At 43.3% G+C, this 18,942-nt stretch overlaps 3 protein-coding genes across 3 annotated transcripts in view; 2 read left to right on the top strand and 1 right to left on the bottom strand.

Annotated features, from left to right (window-relative positions):
- LOC140681387 (U2 small nuclear ribonucleoprotein B''-like) overlaps window positions 1–18,942 on the top strand; it is a 399,750-nt gene that overhangs the window by 181,644 nt on the left and 199,164 nt on the right. The window lies entirely within an intron of this gene.
- LOC140681352 (TOG array regulator of axonemal microtubules protein 2-like) lies at window positions 2,680–4,366 on the top strand. The gene is made up of 2 exons (XM_072920994.1): window positions 2,680–3,212; window positions 4,091–4,366. The coding sequence occupies exons 1-2, from the start codon at window positions 3,140–3,142 to the stop codon at window positions 4,324–4,326; spliced, it is 309 nt and encodes a 102-aa protein (XP_072777095.1). The 5' UTR covers window positions 2,680–3,139; the 3' UTR covers window positions 4,327–4,366.
- On the bottom strand, window positions 11,340–18,724 carry LOC116807157 (U2 small nuclear ribonucleoprotein B''-like). Its single transcript, XM_072921004.1, has 8 exons — window positions 18,599–18,724; window positions 18,073–18,220; window positions 17,028–17,081; window positions 15,759–15,931; window positions 15,119–15,259; window positions 13,852–13,902; window positions 12,257–12,345; window positions 11,340–11,741 (listed from the first exon to the last, which is right to left on the bottom strand). The coding sequence occupies exons 1-8, from the start codon at window positions 18,722–18,724 to the stop codon at window positions 11,582–11,584; spliced, it is 942 nt and encodes a 313-aa protein (XP_072777105.1). The 3' UTR covers window positions 11,340–11,581.

Here is an 18,942-nt window from a genome sequence, read left to right as displayed (position 1 = left end):
TTCTGGGATATCTGGCTTCTGATTTTATCTCTGTTACTGATTTTCTGGATCTTTCAGATATGTCCCTGTTCATTTGTTCAGATGCATCTGAGCTACTTTTCCAAATTGTCATGGCTGGTTGTAGAGGCACTTCTCCAGAGCAATGAGTTGCCTTATTATAAGACACACACATCCCATATGAGGAGGCATTTAAACTTGGAAGTAGCGTCTCTCTTTCCCCACAAAGCAATGTGACCTGTGTGCCTTGGCAGCCATCTGAAGATAGATCAGATGCATCTCATCCTTGGTTTCCTGAGTGAGCAGTGTGAGAATGTCACTTGCAGATTGTCTCCCATAATGATTGTCACAAGGTTCACATTGTTCTTCAGAGCCTCATTATTTTCTAGCTTGAAATCACATCATTAGGAAAGCTCCTCAAGATATTTGCTCACATTTCACTGAAGGTATCATCACCAACAGGTTCTAATTTGGTTTTGTTTTCCAGGGTGGAGTCTACTTCTGATGGACGCCTATTACACCGTGCGAAAGCCCAGGTCACGTTACCTGCAGCTGTGGAAGAGATGGATATGCTCCAGAAGCTTTACCATCTCCTGCAAGCCAAGGGGTTTCAGGCACGGCTGGAAGGAGTGGCACTCCTCCTAGAGCTGTGCAAAAGCAGCCCCCAGCTAATCTCCAAGAACATTGTCCAAGTATGTAGGGTATTTTCATTCTTCCCTTCCTTTAGCTCCTTTCCCAAGCCTGTAGGGTAAAGGTAATTCAGTGTGTCTTGGCACAACATCCTGGCTGTTTGGGACAGGCTGGTCCCTCTTACCCAGACAAATTTAATTCAGGCCCAGGCTTCAGGACAAGTTATTTCAGTCCAGCTGTATTTGTCTGGCAGGTGCCTATTGAGGCTGTTCATCAGATGATGACAGAATTTTCTTCTGGTGTAACTGCTGCTGTCTCCTACTCCCAGTTGGGTTAATTGAAGGGAATCCAGCCACTGAAAGCATGGCAATTATTATCCAGATTAAAAATGGGTTTGCATGGGGAACAGAAGTATCAGGCTGGGTTGGTTTAAACCCAGGATTTTTTAAACAATACATCTGTAAACTCCATCTTGTCTTACACAGGCACAACTCTGGCTACTCATTTCCATCCTTGTCCCTATTCCTCTTGGTAAAGACAGTTCTCAGCCTTCTTGGGGAGCCTTTTTTTCTCTTTGGAAAAGGAGGAAAACAGCTAAGGACAGATCTCTGCCTTCTCCTCCCAGTAGTTGCTTTTTCCCTTTTTCCAGAAAAAGGTGTCTGATAATGTGGCTGTCAAGGGGACTGAACCTGCTCTAATGAGATCTGTACAGCACATGGCATTTCAGAAGTCCACCTTTTACTTAGAGAAGTGGTCTGGATCCTGGAAGAGTTGTTCAGAGCCCTGCACTTCTCCAGACACAGATTCTGAGACAAACAAAATAAAACCTAGATATCCTCCAGCTATAGTTTTGGCAAAATCATAATTGCCCTCAGTATTTGAGGCAACTGTATAGAAAAATGGGCATTGTAAATATCTGCTTCCATACTTGTAAAGCAAAGGTAGCCTTTTGCATTAATAAATGGAATTGATTTATGATTTATAGACGGAGAGAAATGCCATAGGAACTATTCTGTCCCCAACCAAAACACTTAAAAACAGAAGAAAATCATTCAAGCAGCATGAGGTTGCACAACCATTCCAGTGAGTAGCCTACAGGAAAAGAGTGAAATTGTGCAAGCAAGTGCTGACCTGAGAGAAAGGATCTCCTGAGTGCTGCATCCACACTTCAAACAAGGACATTTTAATCCAGTTTTCATGTTGCTTGTTCTCTTCACAGATTTTTGATTATTTTGTCCTGAGAATATGTGACAGCCACAAGAAAGTGAGGCAGAAGGCGCTGGACGTGCTGGCTGAAATCATCGGCCTCCTGGATGATGCCATGAACCCTGTGATGATCCGCTTGGTAGAAGGAATAGCAAAGAGCCTGAGCTCAAATGATCCCGGGGTTCATGCTGCAGCTGTGAGAGCGCTGGAAGAATCTGTTGCTCATTTAGGTGAGGCTGAGCCCTGGCAGGGACTCCCCTCAACTGCGTCTCCATCTGTCCTACACAAGAGAACACTGAGTGCATTGACAGCTGCTGTTGACTGTGGAACGCTCCAGCTGACACCCACCAGAAGCTGTGGAGGTGCAGCCCTTATGCACCAGTCCCCCAACAGGCTTGCATGTGATCAGCATTTCCCAAAAGTCCCAGGAGCCCTTGGCTCTGTGCTGCTTGTCTGAAGAGCAAGTCCTGGACTACAGCTGTGCTACAATTCAGGGGCAAAGGGTTTTTGGAGTTTGCTTGGGCCCCGTTTGACTTCCCAAAAGAACAGCTTGGCTGTTGGCATGAAGGGACACTGGCCCATCAGAGCTTCTGCAGAGCAGCCACCTGGAAGGCTCTACATTATAGGCATTAGCTGCCTATTTTCCCTTTTTCTTCTTTGTCTTCTTTTTTCAAAGGGGAACTTACAATTCACCAGGTTCATTTCTTTATAACAAACAAGTCTAAATCCAGCTGTCAATGGTGCCTTGTTCCACATATTGTTTTGCGTGGGGCAAGATTGCTCTAGCAAATACCTACATGGGCACTGGCTGCTCTAAATTCCTTTGCCATGCAGATTTATGTCAGCTCTGAAAATGGCTGAAAAATTGAGTGTTTGAAGAGGTCTCCAAGGGGCATTTCCACTTTCTCCACCTCAGCTGCTCTGTGACTCAGGAACTGCCTGAGTCAGCGCCTTTCTGTGTCCCAAGGATGGGGTTCTTCCTTTTTGCTGTGGGATACAAACCCTTTTCACTGCTTACATGTGACTGACCTCTTGAGATCCCTGATGTGAAATGTTTTAACATAGCTCCTGGTACAGAAGACAAGCTTGGATTTACAAATGTGAAAGGAGAGCTTTTCTTTTGGGATTTTAAACCCTGCCAAGTAGGCTGGAAGGAAAGATGAAAAGGGTTCAAAAATCAGCAGAAATTTACTTTCTTGTATAAAATGGAGTTGCTCCTGCCCTTTCCCTCCTCACTGTCCTTTCTCCTATGACCTCAGAAGAGTGAGCAAAAACATGTGTTTCACTTGTAGATAAAGTATCACTGATGAAAGAGTTCAGCCACCAATGGAGCCAACTGAGTGGCCAAGCTCTGCTGGATGTCGCAGAGTGTATCGCAGGTATGGCCTCCAAATATACTGCTGGTAGTAAATTTTTGTCTGTGTTTGATATAGTTCAGTTCAGAAAATGAGCAGAGAGATTTCAGAAACAATGTGAGAAAAATACTTGTGTTTTGGTTAAATTTCAATCTGCTGTGTAGCATTTTTCTCTCTCTATGCCCATATTTCAGTGGACATTATAAGAAAAAATGCCATTAACATTGGGAGAGGAAATGCCATTAAAATATGGAGATGCCCAAATGCCACGGCAATGGGGTCTGGGTAATTAAGACACGCTGAAGTTTGAAACAGCTCTGTGTTGGGAGCTACAAAAAGATTCTGCCAAAGACACCAGCTGGTCACTGATGTTTCTAATCCAGCTGTCGAGCAGCAGCCATCTCTGGTGGGCTGGAGCTTTGACGTGTGTTCTAATACTGCCCTTTGCTGTGTGCCACTGAGCAAAGGGAAGAGTCAGATTAGACTTTTGGCACTTGAAATCAAAGTCACAAACATGGAGTCATCCCTTTTACTAGAAATCTTTCAATTGCCTCTCTAGGGTGCATTTCCAAATCTTCAGTGTGGGTTTAGACAACTCCTTAATGGGAATAAAATACAATTTGACATTTCAGTCATTGTTCATGCAGAAACAGATTGTGAAATAATTTAGTAAAGGTACAAAGTCTGCCACAGGTACAAGGCTCTGGTTGGAGAAATTAGTCCTGAGGGGTTGGTGGTTCTGTTTCAAGGACCACCAGCTGCTTTGCCCGTTTCTGGATCATGGGGCTCCATGTGCTATTTCACTGATCTTAGCCAGAGAGGCTTCCAAGAAGCAAAAGCAGAGGTAGATCCTTGGTTGCATGGAGCTTGGTGGGTAAGAAGCTGTGTCTCTCTCCCGGCAGAGCTCGTGGAGTGGGTTTATGCCAGGAGCCCTGAAGTCGTCCAGCGCTATGCCCTGCCCGTGCTCTGGTCCTTCCTGGACAACAAAGCGCTGCCTGTCCGCAGTGCCAACATCCGCACGGTGGCCACCAAGCTTGCCCTGGCCCTCTACGAGGCGATGGGCAACAAGCTGAAGAAATGTGCAGCCAGCAAGCCTCCACACATGCGGGAGAACCTCTCCAACATTTTGTACTGGTGAAGGCAGGATGTTCTCCAGGAAGATGACCAAGTGCTGAGTTGGACACCTCCGGATTTGACTTCTTAGCTGTGCCAAAAATGACAAAACACTACGGAAGGGTGTGCATCGGCCCCCGCTCTCTCCATCGCCCTTCCTAGTCATGACATGGGGGGCCTGAAGAAACTCCAGACTGAAGACAAGGTGAAGGCTGAGCATGGATCAGCCTCACACAGAGGTGAGGGGGGAGCTGGGCCGCTCTCTGGAGGGAGAAAGGGTCCTGTGGCAGCCCAGAGAGCCTGTGCACATTGCCAGGGAACAGCTGTGCCCCTGGCGTGCTTCAAGTGTCTGCCGGCAGGAACACGCTTCCATGTGCAGCTGTTTAGAAGTTGGCAGGAAATGTGTCCCATGAAATCTAGAGCTCAAGCTGCTTTAGGTTTGCATTGTGGCATCTGTTAAAACTTTGTGTCTTCACTTTGCAGACCTGACTGGCTATCCTCTTACCAAGAGGTTTTCTCTGGACACTTCTGATTGTCTCTTACCCGCAAAGTCCTTGCTTCCCATCCAGAAGAGCTCTCATCCCTCCAAGCTCAGGAAGAAGCTGCCGCCTGCCTGAAGAGTAGTTGAAGAATAGGATTTATGCATTAGTCTTCATAGATACAGATATACATATGTTCTGATATTTAGATGTAGTTTTGATTAAATGTATTTTGATTGTATCTTGAAATTCTATGACATATTTTTAAGTGTATATATTTTAGTTTTATGATTAAAAAAAAGGTAAATAAATAAATAAACTTTAAATAAGCCAAGCGGAGAATGTGAGACCCAGACCTATCTAGCCTAGAGGTTATGGGAGTGCAGCTCACTCGATGTGCCAGTGTCTCACCACATCCTTTCATCACTGGGCCTCTCCTCTTCCTCTTTTGAGACGTTTTCTTTGTGTCATTTGTGCTGCTCTTTGTCATTTGACATTACAACTCAGCCACCCATTGACATGTCTGGGGGACAATGGACCCACAAGATCCTGTATAGTCAAAAGTTTTCCATGTAGATGTATTCTGTGCTCACAAAAGGCCTGAGCAAAGAAATCAAGAGGAGTGTGCCCAAATGCCAAAGCTTTGCTCCTTTGCAACCTCACACAGATCTGGCTCACGGGTGTTTTTAATCACAATTTCATAGGTATGAAGAGGACATGAGAAAAGACGCACTGCTTTGGAAAAATCATCTCTATGTATATTTACCCAGGACAGCAGTCCAACTGTGTTGTTTGCAACCTGTTTGCAGAAGGATGATTGGACTGTGAGTCCAATAACAAGTGACAAGGGTTCCTCAAATCTTTTTACACTCCAGCCTGGGTGCCATTCAGACCACAGTTATAGGATAATACTGTAGTACATCCCACACACATTCTACCTCCAATAAAAGCTTGTCTTGTCTTATTAGAGTGAAATAAATAGAAGAGTAATAAAATGAACAGTTACACTCGTCACTTTGGAATGACTCTCCTGCTTTCCAGTGTCAACCCTGCACCTCATGCTCCCAAGGCTTGTTACAAACAAGTGTCCGAGATTGCTTAAAAATTCTTTGGCAAGGTTCAGTAAAAGCCAGATTGAATATTGAGCAACAGCTCAACAAAATTCAATGGCAGCACTCACACTATTACTTACTAGTCGATTAAGGCACAACAAGGAAAAAAAGTAACAAAATACAGTCAATCAAACAAGAAATGTACTGAGAACTATACGTGTGTGTGTGTGTGTGTGTGTGTGTGTGTGTTTGTGTGCATTTGAGAAGGGGACAGAAAGAGCAAGGATCCAAAGGAATACCACCTAAAAGCTTAAGAGCACTCAAGCTTAACTCCAGGTCAGCTGGAGCCTCCAGGAGTGGGGCTGTTGGCCCAGGATCCATTGTTGATGGGTGATCCTGCCAGAGCAGCAAACCTGCGAGCTCGCTGGCTCTGAGAGGCCCCACGCAGAGGGAGGCTGCTGCTGGCAGCCGCTGTGCTCCAGGAGAGCTCCAAGGGCCTCCTTTTGGAGCGCTGATTATAAAATAAAATGCTTCACTGTGGCTGCACTTTGGGTCAGCAGCCTGCCTTTGAAAGTGGGAGAAGAAGGATGTCGTGCCACTGAGGCCAGAAAAGTGGTTTCCAAGGCTGTTCACAGAACAGCCCAGGATCTCGTTAGACAGCACAAGTTCCTGGAGCACTCAATGTTTCTGAAAAGCTCCAGAGGAGCTGGGTCCAGGGGCTGTTCAGCAAGGCCGAGGCCTGACAAGCCTTTCTCAAATCACTGTGAGGCCTGACAAGGCCGGGGGGATTCACCACCACAATCTGAAACATGAAGTTTGGATGTAGGGTAAAAAGCCACGGCCCAGTGGAAGTGGGTCATGTCCTCAGGCCTGTGGGAGAATCACAATGCAGATCCTTGTGGTAGTGATTCCATTTCTCCCCACTTTTCTAAATTCTTGGTGGCAAGGTCACTTAGGTTAGACACCCAGCTCACAAGCAGTGCTCCTGAAGTTTTCTGCACAATGAATTAAAATGAGAATCCTGTCACATCCAAAAATTGTGTTCTGTTGTGGTTTAATTACTGTTTTGAAGAATTTCTAGAGCAGCAAATTTGCTTCCTCAAATATTTACTGTGCATGGCATGGAGCACGGAGGAAAGATTTAATGTTAAAAGCATCACCCTGGCAATGTTCTTTTGACAGGTTTTGCCCTGAGCTTTCCTTAGGATTATCTGAAAGATTCAATGTCACTAGCAGAAGCTCCTGCAATGGCTGCTGGCCAGCAGAGAGGGCTGTCAGCTGTAAAACAAGTGTTGCCACGAGCAGCAGCTTACCCAGGGCAGCAAATCAAGAGCTGGGAAGGAGCTCATCTGAAGGCCAAGCCTCTTTTGGTCCTTCTAAAAGGCTGGAACAGTTCCTCATTCCAATGAGGCGGATGCTGGACACCACAGCTCTATGTGAGGACTGGACACAAGTCTGCTCCCACTGAGCGCTGTGATGGTTTCTGCAGGAGCTCTGGGCTCCTGCGTGTGGTGACACAATGAGGAGTCAAGGAGCCAAGTGCACTCCTCAAATTCCAAATGGTGCAGGATGTCTCCCAGACCCAACCTGCCACCACCTACAACTCCAGCTGCCCTGGCAGTGCCAAATGCCTCTTACAAACTGACATCAGGAAACGGGGGGGTGAGTGTTGTTTCCCATGGGAAAGGGCTGGCGTTCATTCATGTCCATGGGCCTGCAACTGGAGCTGGTGCTGTATTTTTCACATTGCTTTAACCCCCCTGCCAAGTGCTATCTGTGGCTGAGAAAGGACACAAAAGGATTAACATGACACAGAAGTCTTCCTTTCACTTATTTCCTCTGTGTTAATGAAACCCATCTAATTATCTGGACCTAGGATGGAAGACTCCAGATATAATCTCAAGATGGAAAAGCTAACTGTATTTTGTCATATGCTGCAAAACAGCATATAACTAAAAATATCGAGGATGAATGAAGGCACGTACTTTAAATCTAACATTCAATGTGGTTTCAAGCACAGAAAGTTGTTAGTTGTAAGCCAAACCATGCTGGCCTCTGAGAAAGGACCTTACTCTTCCACTCATCTGTGAAGTATTTCAGATATTCAGGAAAAATATTATTTTTTGGAGTGAAATGCACTATTGTGCAGGGACAACCATTCTTTCAGAAATGCAGCCTACTTATTCACAGAATCATGTGTTTCCAAAAGCCTTGTAACTCAATTTTTTTGACACACTCTTAGCTTTGTAATGAGAAAGCAAGCATGGTCTTACAGTAATCACAAGTTCTGTATGACAGTGTCTATCTACAGATACAACTGAAGGAAGGTGTGTCGCCCTGATTCTTAAGTTTTTCTAAAGCCTTCTGAGTTTACATTCTATTGGAAAACTTCCCCACACAGTTTCTATAAATAACATATTGTTTTGAATTCCTTCCTGGGAGTGGAGAAACTTGATGTACTAGTAGTTTGTCCAATGTCTTTGGAGAGGTGGCCCATTCACTCTCCAATCCACTGTCACCTTTGGAAAAGTATGAAAGTTGGAGTCAGAAAATAAACTTTCTCTTTTACCTTGCAAGGTGGCAAGTGGCTCGCGTTGTGCTTTCTCGTGTCCTATAGCAACAAAGGTGCACTAGTACACCAAATTTTACAGCACAGTATCCAGGCTCTAATATCTAAAAAACAAAGCTTTGGGCAAAACTTACATGACCTTAAAGGTCATTGCAACATTTACAATGTCTGCTATATCAGAGGTTATGCTAGGAATTTTATTGAGGTTATTTGCCTCTATAAAGGCCCAAAGATTGGATTCCTAAGCACCTGTGATATGCTACAATCAACTGCCAAAATAATGATTTAATTTTACAGCATATTAGTATTACATAACCAAGTATAATTGTCGCTGTTGAGACAGGACAGGAACAGAGAAACTCCAAGTCAGAAGGCTGAAAGAACTGAACTCAACAACTGTATTTCAAATACATCGCTCTTTTTATAGAGAACATCCTGCAGACCAATTTCATTGGTCTTCAAGTAAAAACATCTCACCCCATTGGTGCGTGCTGAATGGCACACAGTGGCAGAACATATCTATAAACAATGTGAACAACAAGAGAGACAGAGAATTATTTACATTCCTTTGAAACTCTTTCCCAGGCCCTAGTCTGGCAGAAACCTCTCCTTTCTCTCTGAATGAACTGAGAATATCCATATATAATTATGTAGCCAGCTGGGCCTTTGTAAATTCCTCACCCTTGTAGGGACAGGTTGACTTGCCTCTTGATAGACATGTTGTTCTGACACTGAACTGCTAGGGACATAACCAACTGTCCCCATATAGTTTTCATACTGTTCTCCATAAACTTTCAAGCAAGGAGGTGTATAATGAGATACCTTAAAACAATCCTCATCTGCTTTGAGCTGGTTTATCACTTAGCCAAAAGGAGTTACCAGTAGTGTTCTTAATGTGGTTTACATCTCCTAGGCTCTAATCAGCTGGCACATGAAACAAACCATTGACAGAAGTTCTGATCTAGGCATACATATTTTTGAGTAAATGAATACTGCTTATAGTTTATCTGGAATTTTTTTGTAAACACAGCCAGTTTTTATATTTGCTTCCCTTAAATTTAAGACTTTAAAGGCCCCTGTGATAAAAGATTTATCCTCCACTGTTTTCATAAACAGCCACAGAAATAAACTGTTGAGCCATTCTGTAAAGGTTCAGTTCATAATTACCATATAGCTATTGATTAAAAAAAGAAAAATATTAAAGCCCTTCAAGCCTTCTCAACCAGTTTAAACATTCACTTTTAAAACTATGTTGCTGCTTTAAGCCCCAAAACAGCTCAGCATTTGCAACCATTTCTTGACAGCAATGTGTGTGTGTTAATCTACTTCTAGTTTGTTCATATTCACAAGAATCAACTCTTACACTTGCAGCCCAGAATTCCCCAGAGTCTTCTTCATTCATTAGTTTTGAATGAACATAAATTCACTGGCCCTTCTTAATATTAATAAAATATTATAAAATAAAATATTTTATAAAATAAAATATGCAGTCTGAAGCATTATAATCCTCTTCTGCTCTGGCAAGGGAATTGGTGTCTGGGGAAAAAAAAAAGCAACAAAAAAATGAGGTAGATGCATTCAAATACATACATACTTTAACAGAAATATAAATACACGTGACCTTGTAGTAAAACTATTCCTACATATAAAAGTAGGTTATCTTGAAACAGTTAAAGTCTTCAAGATTTTGTTCTGTGCATTTTTCTATTTTCCAGTAACCAAAATAACAGCTTTAGAAGCAATTTCAGCACTGAAAGTTAGAATCCCTCCCTACACTTTTCACTTAAGTGAAAAATGTCCCTTTATAAATCCCATTTTTTGGTAAAACTGCATGTGACATTCTACATAGCCAGTTGACAAGAAAAATATATGACAGAGCTAAACAAGCAAAGTAGTTTTGTCTTCACCCCCAGCATTATTTTTAAAACTATTTTGTCCTCAAAGTTAAAGCAAATTACTTACAGACACAGTCATCATCAGGACACAGCTTCTTGCTGGTAAGCTTCTCCATAAAAATTCCAGTTGTGAGAGGACACATTGATCCGAGACACAAAAATAAAGTAATCAAATAAACACTTTTTGTCACTTTTCTTTGCTGCAGCACTTGCTGAGTGTGTACCAGGTCCAGCAATCCCCATCTTTTATGGAAGAGGCAGAAAACTGGACAAACACACCGGGCTAACAGGAATGGGCTGTGGCAACACTGCATCCCACCAGAGGAGCTGGAGGCAGGGGGAAAACCTCAGACCCAACTCAGAAAGCTGAATCCCCTGCCAAAGCCATTCTGTATTAACATTTTAATCAGCAACTGTATTCTTTAAACACTCTAAGCCCTCCTAGAGCTGTCCATAGTCTTAATCATACTTCAAGCAAAGTCTGAGAATGAAAATTAAGTCAGACCCTGGTAAGAAGCAAATGAAATTGCATCCTTCTTAGTCCTCCAGTCCTTAATTTTCACAAATGCTCACTGACAAGCACAATCTTCCATGGACCAAAAACCCTCAGTGGCAGAGATTTCCCTGTTCCTGTCTACAAAAAGGACCTGCAGGGACAATAGCAGACAGATGCAATGTAACAAATCATTAGGGAGTAATCAGATACAATACGGTATTTCACGTCACACAAAACCTATTAAGTTTTTAACAAGTAAGAAAAAATAAAGTAAATCAAACCTGAGAAACACAGAAGCATTAGGACATTTATTTTGGAAAAGCCTGGCTAAAAACCTGAAACTTTTATGTTTCCTCTCAGGACTTTCCCTTGAGAATGAGGGTGAATGCTCTGTTTATTCTGAATATGCGGGCATTCAGCATCCCTGATCATACTTTTGCTCTGGAAAGAAAGCTGTTTTTAGCACTCACTTCTGAGAAATAAGGATCACTTTTAAAGTTCTTAAACTGAATAAAGCCCTGCAAGGTTAATCAATAATGAGACAGACTTGAGGAAAAAACATGGCTCAAAACCAGGATAATTATATTTTATTTTTTAAAAATTAGTATTTCAACAGAAAAAATCGTTATCTGGGTGATGTGTGGAAATTTTACATGTGCCCTGGTCATTGTGGCAATTCTATTTGAGTCTTTCTTTTCTGCAGAGAATAGCAAGCGTGCTGACTGACCAGAGTAGCAATGTTTAAAAAAAAACCACCTATCCACAGAACTCCTTTACAGGAGCATATAGTTATTTCTTTGCATAGGTGATTTTCATGGCATGAGATGGAGTGATCTTGAATCCCTGGAGAGCGTCTCGAGCAGCCCCTGCTTGGTTCTCGTTTTCAAACTCCACGAATGCGATGTCATGGCGCCCCGGCACTAAGCGTACTTCTTTGAATCCAGGAAACCTTTAAAATAAGGTGAGAGTCAAAAAATACTTCTTAGCTCAATATACATCTCTCTTCAGTAGCTCCTTATCAGAAGCATCTACTAGCACAATTGTTATCGCTAGTGAAAGATTTAAATTGAAGGGTTTTACATGTTCTATCCTTAGAACTATGCTTCAATTAAGGAATATTATGTGGAAGCAGTTTAATCAGAGCTGTACACACACAGTAGCAATCAAACTAGTCTTAGAACTGCTCCTGCTGTCCTATGGACTTTAGTATTACAGTCACCAGCTTAAATCCAGTGCAAATTGATAGCAGATAAATTTCACAATCAAAGCCAGATATGAAAAAGATCAGATTTGCTTTCTGAACCAAGTCATCAGAACTGATATCTGTAACCTCGCCAGTAAGACGAACAATTGAAATAGCTTCAGAACAAACCCTTATTTCTAAAAAGTGAGCTTGCCAACTGAGAAAACGCGTACAGGTTACAGAAGAATTAAAAGGAGAAATCATTTCTATTCAAAACTTACTGATTAAATAACATGGACAGCATCATCTCATTTATTTCCTCAGGCAAATTATTAAGGAAAAGGATATAGTTTGGTGGGTTATCAGGCACCTGCAACAACAGAAATCAAAGCTCAAAAGACTATACATATTTGCATCCAGTTCCTTTGCATCTGTCTGCATGAGTATTTGAACCAAGACTCGCATTTCTTTAGTTTTGCTCGTAACATTTTATCTGGGTTTCACCACACTTTTATCAAGATGCAGACAGAGCCCCTTCATTCTTTTACATGGATACATTAATTTGGAGAGGTTCTTCCACAAAAATCACAATACCATACTGTCTTAGATGTCACACTTACACTCAACTAGTCAAGAGCTGACACTGCAGCACTCTCTGCACCCAGGTGCCACAGTAGTGGCTGCAGTGCTATTCAAGACACCTGTAAGGCAGTGGTGGAATGCATGAAGGACTCACAGTGGGAAGCCAAGCCCTGTTTACCTGCAGTACAACCAAAATACTGAGTATCAATCAAAACCTACAAAATCCACATGGTTTTATTACAGAGCTCAATTAAAATGTCTTAATTAGAAACCACTTTAGATTTAGAGCTTTAGTCTTGTAACAGATTTGCCTGCTAATACAAATTTGTTGCCACCCACCACAGACAAGGCTGAGTAGTTATTTGCTGATACTGGAATCTTCAACTCAACAAGTACATTATAAATATAAAAATTAACTGGACACCCCAACTTTAAACATTGTCAAAGCAGTGCCAAATAAAAAGTCTCAACAGAACAATATCTTTTTACTGATGGAAATATTCCAAGTAGCGCCATTAGAAAATAAACTTCTGAAGTTCAAAGAAATACCCAAATACTCAGTGTTGTGCTTTGATGCAAAGTGACATACATATATTGTGCCTGAAAATCCAGGGAGCAAGACCTTTTCCCCTGTTGATTATGTATGCAATGGCAGTACTCCAGAAAGATGTGGGGCAGGGCAGGCAAAGATATTCTTCCATGGTACTTGCCCTCCTGCAAATCCTGGCTCTTTACCACTTTCACTTCTAACATGAATCTTTTAGAAAGTCACTGAGCAGACAAGATAAATGAAGCGTAGGGAGTTGTTCCTACATCTCCACACAATACTTTGGAAAATAAGACACTTGTGAGAAAAAAGAAAAAGTGAGCAGAGAACCCCCAGATTCCTGAGATAAAGCTTTTAGGCAGCTATTTTGGCATCCTCTGTTGTCTTCCTTTTCTTTATCTGCTGCTAGAATAAAGTAAGTTAAAGGGAACTTATTAGCAATGGAAAAAAAATCAAGAATCCTTCAACTGATACTAAGCACAGTCCAAATTTAAGAATCCAGTATGATTTGGTAATAGTTCTGTTTTCTGTATAGTAATGAGAAACTGCAGATTCTCATTTCCTGTCAACCAGATACAGTAGAAAAGGGATTTGTTTTGTTTTTTTACTGTCATGTAGCTGTTAGACAATGTTTCATAGGACAAAAACAAAGCTGTAAAATATATCCTCAAGTTTCCATGTGTAACAAATTATTATTCATAGAGAATAATTAAAAACATTAGTGCTTTTAGTAATAAAAAACATTACCTGATTCTGTGGTGTAGTCCCTGGGGCACTGGCTGAATTCTGTGTTGCTCCCTAGCAAATAAGTACAAAATAGTTTTACAAAGGTATTCCATTAGAAATAAATTAAGGACATATCACCATGTTTCTCTATAATTCAAGACATATGTTAAAGGTTTTAGTGAGCTGCAATCCAAGGAACATTTGGTGCCTATGAGATACTTCCCAAAGGGAACAAATTGTGTGAATTTTGCATAGCTTCAAAACCAGGCAATCAAAAGAAATAGCATCAGTACTACCTGATCAATCTAATGGCTGAGTCAAGTATTTCTCCACGTTACAAAATTTCAGTTAATAGATAAGGAGGAAATAGTTTTGAAAATGAAGGCCTAGACAGGTATCCTGGTTTCACCTGGGACAGAATTAATTTTCTTCTTAGTACAGTGTTTTTGAATTTAGTATGAGAGCAACACTGATAACAAACTGAGGTTTTGGTTGTTGATAAGTAGTGCTTGTTTGTATCAAGGACTTTCCTGTTCCCCACACTCTGCTAGTGATTAGGTGCACCAGAAGCCAGGAGGGAGCCAGGAGAGCTGACCAGAACTGGCCAAAGGGACATTCCATAGTAAAGAATATCATGTCCAGTATATAAACTGACAGGATCTGGTCAGGTGCCTTGATGTTTTCTGCTATACTCCAGCACAAAACCTACTAAATGTTGTTATTTTATGCACGCCAACCCTTAGAGGAGATAAATTCCAACCTAACTCCTGTTAATCTAACATGGAACATCTAATATCTGAGGTAAATTAATTGTCTTGTTCTCATTTACCATTCTTCTGTCCTTATTAGGCAACATGGAATTAAAACACTGAAGAGAAAAGGTGGTTGAGCACTTGAAGCCAGTACTAAAGATAAGCACACTCTCCTTTTTTTTTCCTTTTCTTAAGAGGCTAGTTTCTACTTGGGTTTGTTGTACCTTTGCCCTACATCTTTACTTTTATGTGGTAATAGCAAACAAGAAAAAAGAATGAACAGCAAGGACTATATAACCAGCCCCCTCTCCTTCTACTTCTAGTAAATGCTCAAGAGCTCCAGATAGTCAACAGACCCCAATTTAGGGAATTGAAAAGTAACAAAAGGCAACATCAAATCCTAAAAAAATATTTAGAATAGCTTTTGTGTGTGTTTTTTTGTGGTTTTCTTTGGTAGTTTCTTTTTGGGGGGGGGGGTTGTTTGTTTATTTGGGGTTTTTTGGTTGGTTTTTGTTCTAAACAGAGAAGCAGCTTACCTGGATAACTTTTTTATTTGGTGCATTTGCTGACTGTTCCAGAGTTTTGGCTTTCTTCTTTTCCTTTCTTTTTTCCTTATCAGCAAAAGTCCCACGCATTTCAGAGATGATATCAGAGTCTGGTTTTGCATACTGAATATGCTTTTCAAAAGAAAAAATTAAAAAAATAAAAACAGAGTATATTCTGCAGTCAATGATACTGAACATTTTGCACCATGCACATTAACTGTGTATTGACACCCTTTTTTTTTGCAGAAGCCTTTTATATTAAAACATTGTTATAAAATGTAGGTACACTTATGAAGTAAACAATTCTCAGTTTTTTCTGAACACAAGTACAGAAGTCTAAAAAAAACCCTAATATGGAAATTACTAACTTTAGTTCATTGAAATTGGAACTCCATTTATCTAACATCTTTTTAACATCTGTCAAGGTAACACCTACAGAGAGATTCATTTGAGCTACACAGAGGACATCTGAGAAAATCAGAACTAGCGTCTATTAAAATGGAGTTTTCAGTCCCATTTTAAAGGGAGTTAAAATTTGACAGTGATTTCTCAGATCTCTGCAGAAATGTAAATTCAGCAAAACCCAAACTTCTTAAACAGAAAAGGCAAGTATCTTACAAAAACAACTTACCATTGGTTTCCCATAAAATGGAAAGCCTTGTAGCTGTCTCAAGGCATTGGTGGATGATCCAAGTTCTTTAAATATAACAAATGCCTGTCCTCTCATCTTCATGGTCTTTAAAGCCACAATGTCGACCACATGACCAAACTGTGAGAACAACGCGTACAGGGACCTCTTCAGCTCTGGGCACCAGGGAGAAAACAGATTACAACAGGTCACAGGCAAATTCCCACTTCTACCAAGACTGCTGTCCTTTGGGAACAAGAACAAGACAATCAAAAACAAAGAATTACGGACATCCAGATGCTCTCGGACGCTAGGTCATGAAAAGCATGCCTTGTGAACAAAGGAATAACCTTAAAAGCAATAGCAGTAGCCTGTTGCATATTCATATATCTCATACATGATGCATAAATTCCTTGCAAATTAAGAACTCTTCTGGATTTTGTCAACTTCTATCCTTTAATCCTGATGCTTCCATAAAGACTGAGAGAAGGTGGAAGAATGTTTGTCTTTTCCGATAAGGAGGTTGTAACTCTTTATGGGCCACAAGTCACTGCCATCTCTGTGTGAAGAGTTTCTTGATTATCTCATCTCTTGCTTGAGCTAGTAAAAAAATACTACATGCAGGGTTTTGATTTTAACATTATGTTGTAACCTAAAACTCTATTTAACACACTACTTAAGAGAATTAATACAGCATAACTTTCTAACATTACACATATAATATTCATTGTAACATTTGCAAAAAGCCAATCATAAAATATGCATTCTTCACAGAAAGTGTTGAAATGGTAAAAATAGTCAAAACCCCTTAGGAATTGGAAGGAAAACCTGAGGCAGTGGCAGCTAACACCTCAGAAACCCATGGCTTTTGCTCCTCTCTTCGACCTGAGAGCTTCCTAGGCAGGGGCAACTCTTCCAATTGCATCAGCGTGGCCATGGCTGGGAAGGCAGCGAGCAGATGGGTTTAGCTTCTCCTGCCAGCCCCTGAAGTGCCAGCTGTCATTTGTGTGCGCTGAGGATTCCGCTTCAGACTCGGAACTGGCGCAGCTGCTCCTGGGGCGCTGCTGGCACGCGGGCGCAGCGGTGCTGCAGCAGCTGTCCCGCACACAGGGAGGGCTCTGCAGCCTCCCAGGGCCCCCAAGGAGCGGAGCAGGGAAGGTGCCGGGATCTGCTGCAGGGCCGTGGGGTTGTGGGGGATCCTTTGGTCTCTTGGATGGGGCAGGGAGGGGGCAAATGGAATCACGGTGAGACAGGGATCAGGCAGCCCCACACCAGGCAGCGTTTTCTCCTCTGAGAGCTCCTCGGAACTGAGCGAGCTGGTGAATCCTGCGGAGCAAATGAGACCCGGGAGTGAGGGAAAGGCTGGCTGGGAAGGAGTCAGATAAACCCGTGTGGGCATTTCCCTTTCCAAGGGGCTCCTGGGGAGACAAAGGAGACAAGAGGGATTCCCCATCTCACTACATTCCCTTATTTCCTTCAGTAGCTCTATTGCAGTCACTGCATACAAGAGTTTACTTGATCCCTTTGATGCCAGGGAGCACCAAGAACTTGAACCTCGCTGGAGTCCAACCCTGTCTACCTATCACCGAGCAGAGAGAAAAGATAAAGAACCTGGGTGGGGGTTGAGCCAAAATGGCATTTTGCCACTTCTGATCTCCTCCCAGCTTTTGCAGTAGGGCAACAATCCCATCGCTGCAAACCACTCCCTTTTGCAAGACACATGTGGACCTCGCTGGTAGCTCAGGGCTCCTGAAGGGGCTGCTGCAGTTGGCAACTGGAGCTGTTGTTGAACTTTTCACATTGCTTAACCCCCCCTGCCAAATGCCATCAAGTGGCTGAGGAAGGACACAAAAAGATTACCCTGGAGGAAGTGAGGCCAAAAGCTTAGAAAAGGATGAAAGAAATGCTCTGATGATGACAATGACAAAAAACACAATTTATTTTTGACAGCAAATGAGCACCCACCACCCTCCAGCCCTCCCAGACTGGCAGGCCGAGCGGGGCCGTTTCCATGGCATGAGGAGCTGGCAGCCTGCGGAGAGAAACCAGAGAGCCACGGTCAGTCACAGAAGGCTCCTGTGCCCCTGTCCCACCATGGCCTGTGCCCGGGCCAGGCTGCTGGCTGTGCTCAGAGCCCAAACCTCCTGACCCATTCTCCGTTTCTAGAGAAGGGCAGCATGGCAGGCCACATTCCATCTCCTCCACTTAAGCACAGCACAGCAGCCTCCTCAGCAGCTGCAAGGGCGGGATGCCCGTGTGCCTGCTGCCCTTTGCCGGAAGCCCTTCTGCCAGCTGAGCTGTGGAGCCGGGTACCCACCTCTGCAGACCTGCTGCCAGGAGAGGAGCTGATCCCGCACGAGGTCCTCGTCCTTCTTGAGGGGGATGTCCCCACAGACCGTGACCCCTAGGGCAGCACTGGCACTGGACACGCTCCATGGATGGTCCGGGCACCAGGTGTAATCTTCCTGGGAAAACAAGGAACAATTGCATGAAAGTCAATTCAAAACAAGACCTGGAAACAAGAAAAAGCGCCAAAGCCTGTCAGTGTTTCATGGGCCTGAGGAGGGTCTGGCCACTCCATGCAGGAATTAAACCTGTCCACAGGTGGGGAAAAACCCCACCATTCCCGCCCATAAACGCACCCCTTCCCCAGGGGCCTGCAGACCAGCTGGGGCACGGCTTCCAAACCCGTCCCCCTCTGCTGCCCCCACCCACATGAATAAATGCTTTTGTCAGGCTGGCTGCCCCCGCCCCAGCCCCTGCCGGGCTGGCTGGCAGAAGCTGTCAGCAAGGCCAGGAGCTGGGTCCCCTTCCACAGCATCCGTCCTCTGTCCCAACAAAACCAGCTTGGCAGCCACGGGAAAAATTAATATTCCCCAGCGCCGCTGAGCGGGGAACCTGCGACGCGTGGCCAGGCCGAGCCCCGCCATGCCTGGAAGCACGAGCACGGCCAGGCCGAGCCCCGCCATGCCTGGAAGCACGAGCACAGCCAGGCCGAGCCCCGCCACGCCTGGAAGCACGAGCATCCCCTGCCCCTGCACCGGCTGGGGACTCATCTTGATTTCATCGGGGCTCAGAGTGTGTCCTCCAGGAAGGGGCTGCAGCCAAAGCCAAAAGGCTTTGCCCCGCCAGCGGCCAGCTCCAGGATGGTGTTCCCAGCTGCACGTGGTGCTCCAGAAGAACATGC

The sequence above is a fragment of the Taeniopygia guttata genome, chromosome 35 (assembly GCF_048771995.1).
Source record: "Taeniopygia guttata chromosome 35, bTaeGut7.mat, whole genome shotgun sequence".
NCBI lineage: Eukaryota > Metazoa > Chordata > Aves > Passeriformes > Estrildidae > Taeniopygia > Taeniopygia guttata.
Note: the sequence above shows the minus strand (reverse complement) of the source record. Positions and strands in the feature narration are given on the sequence as shown.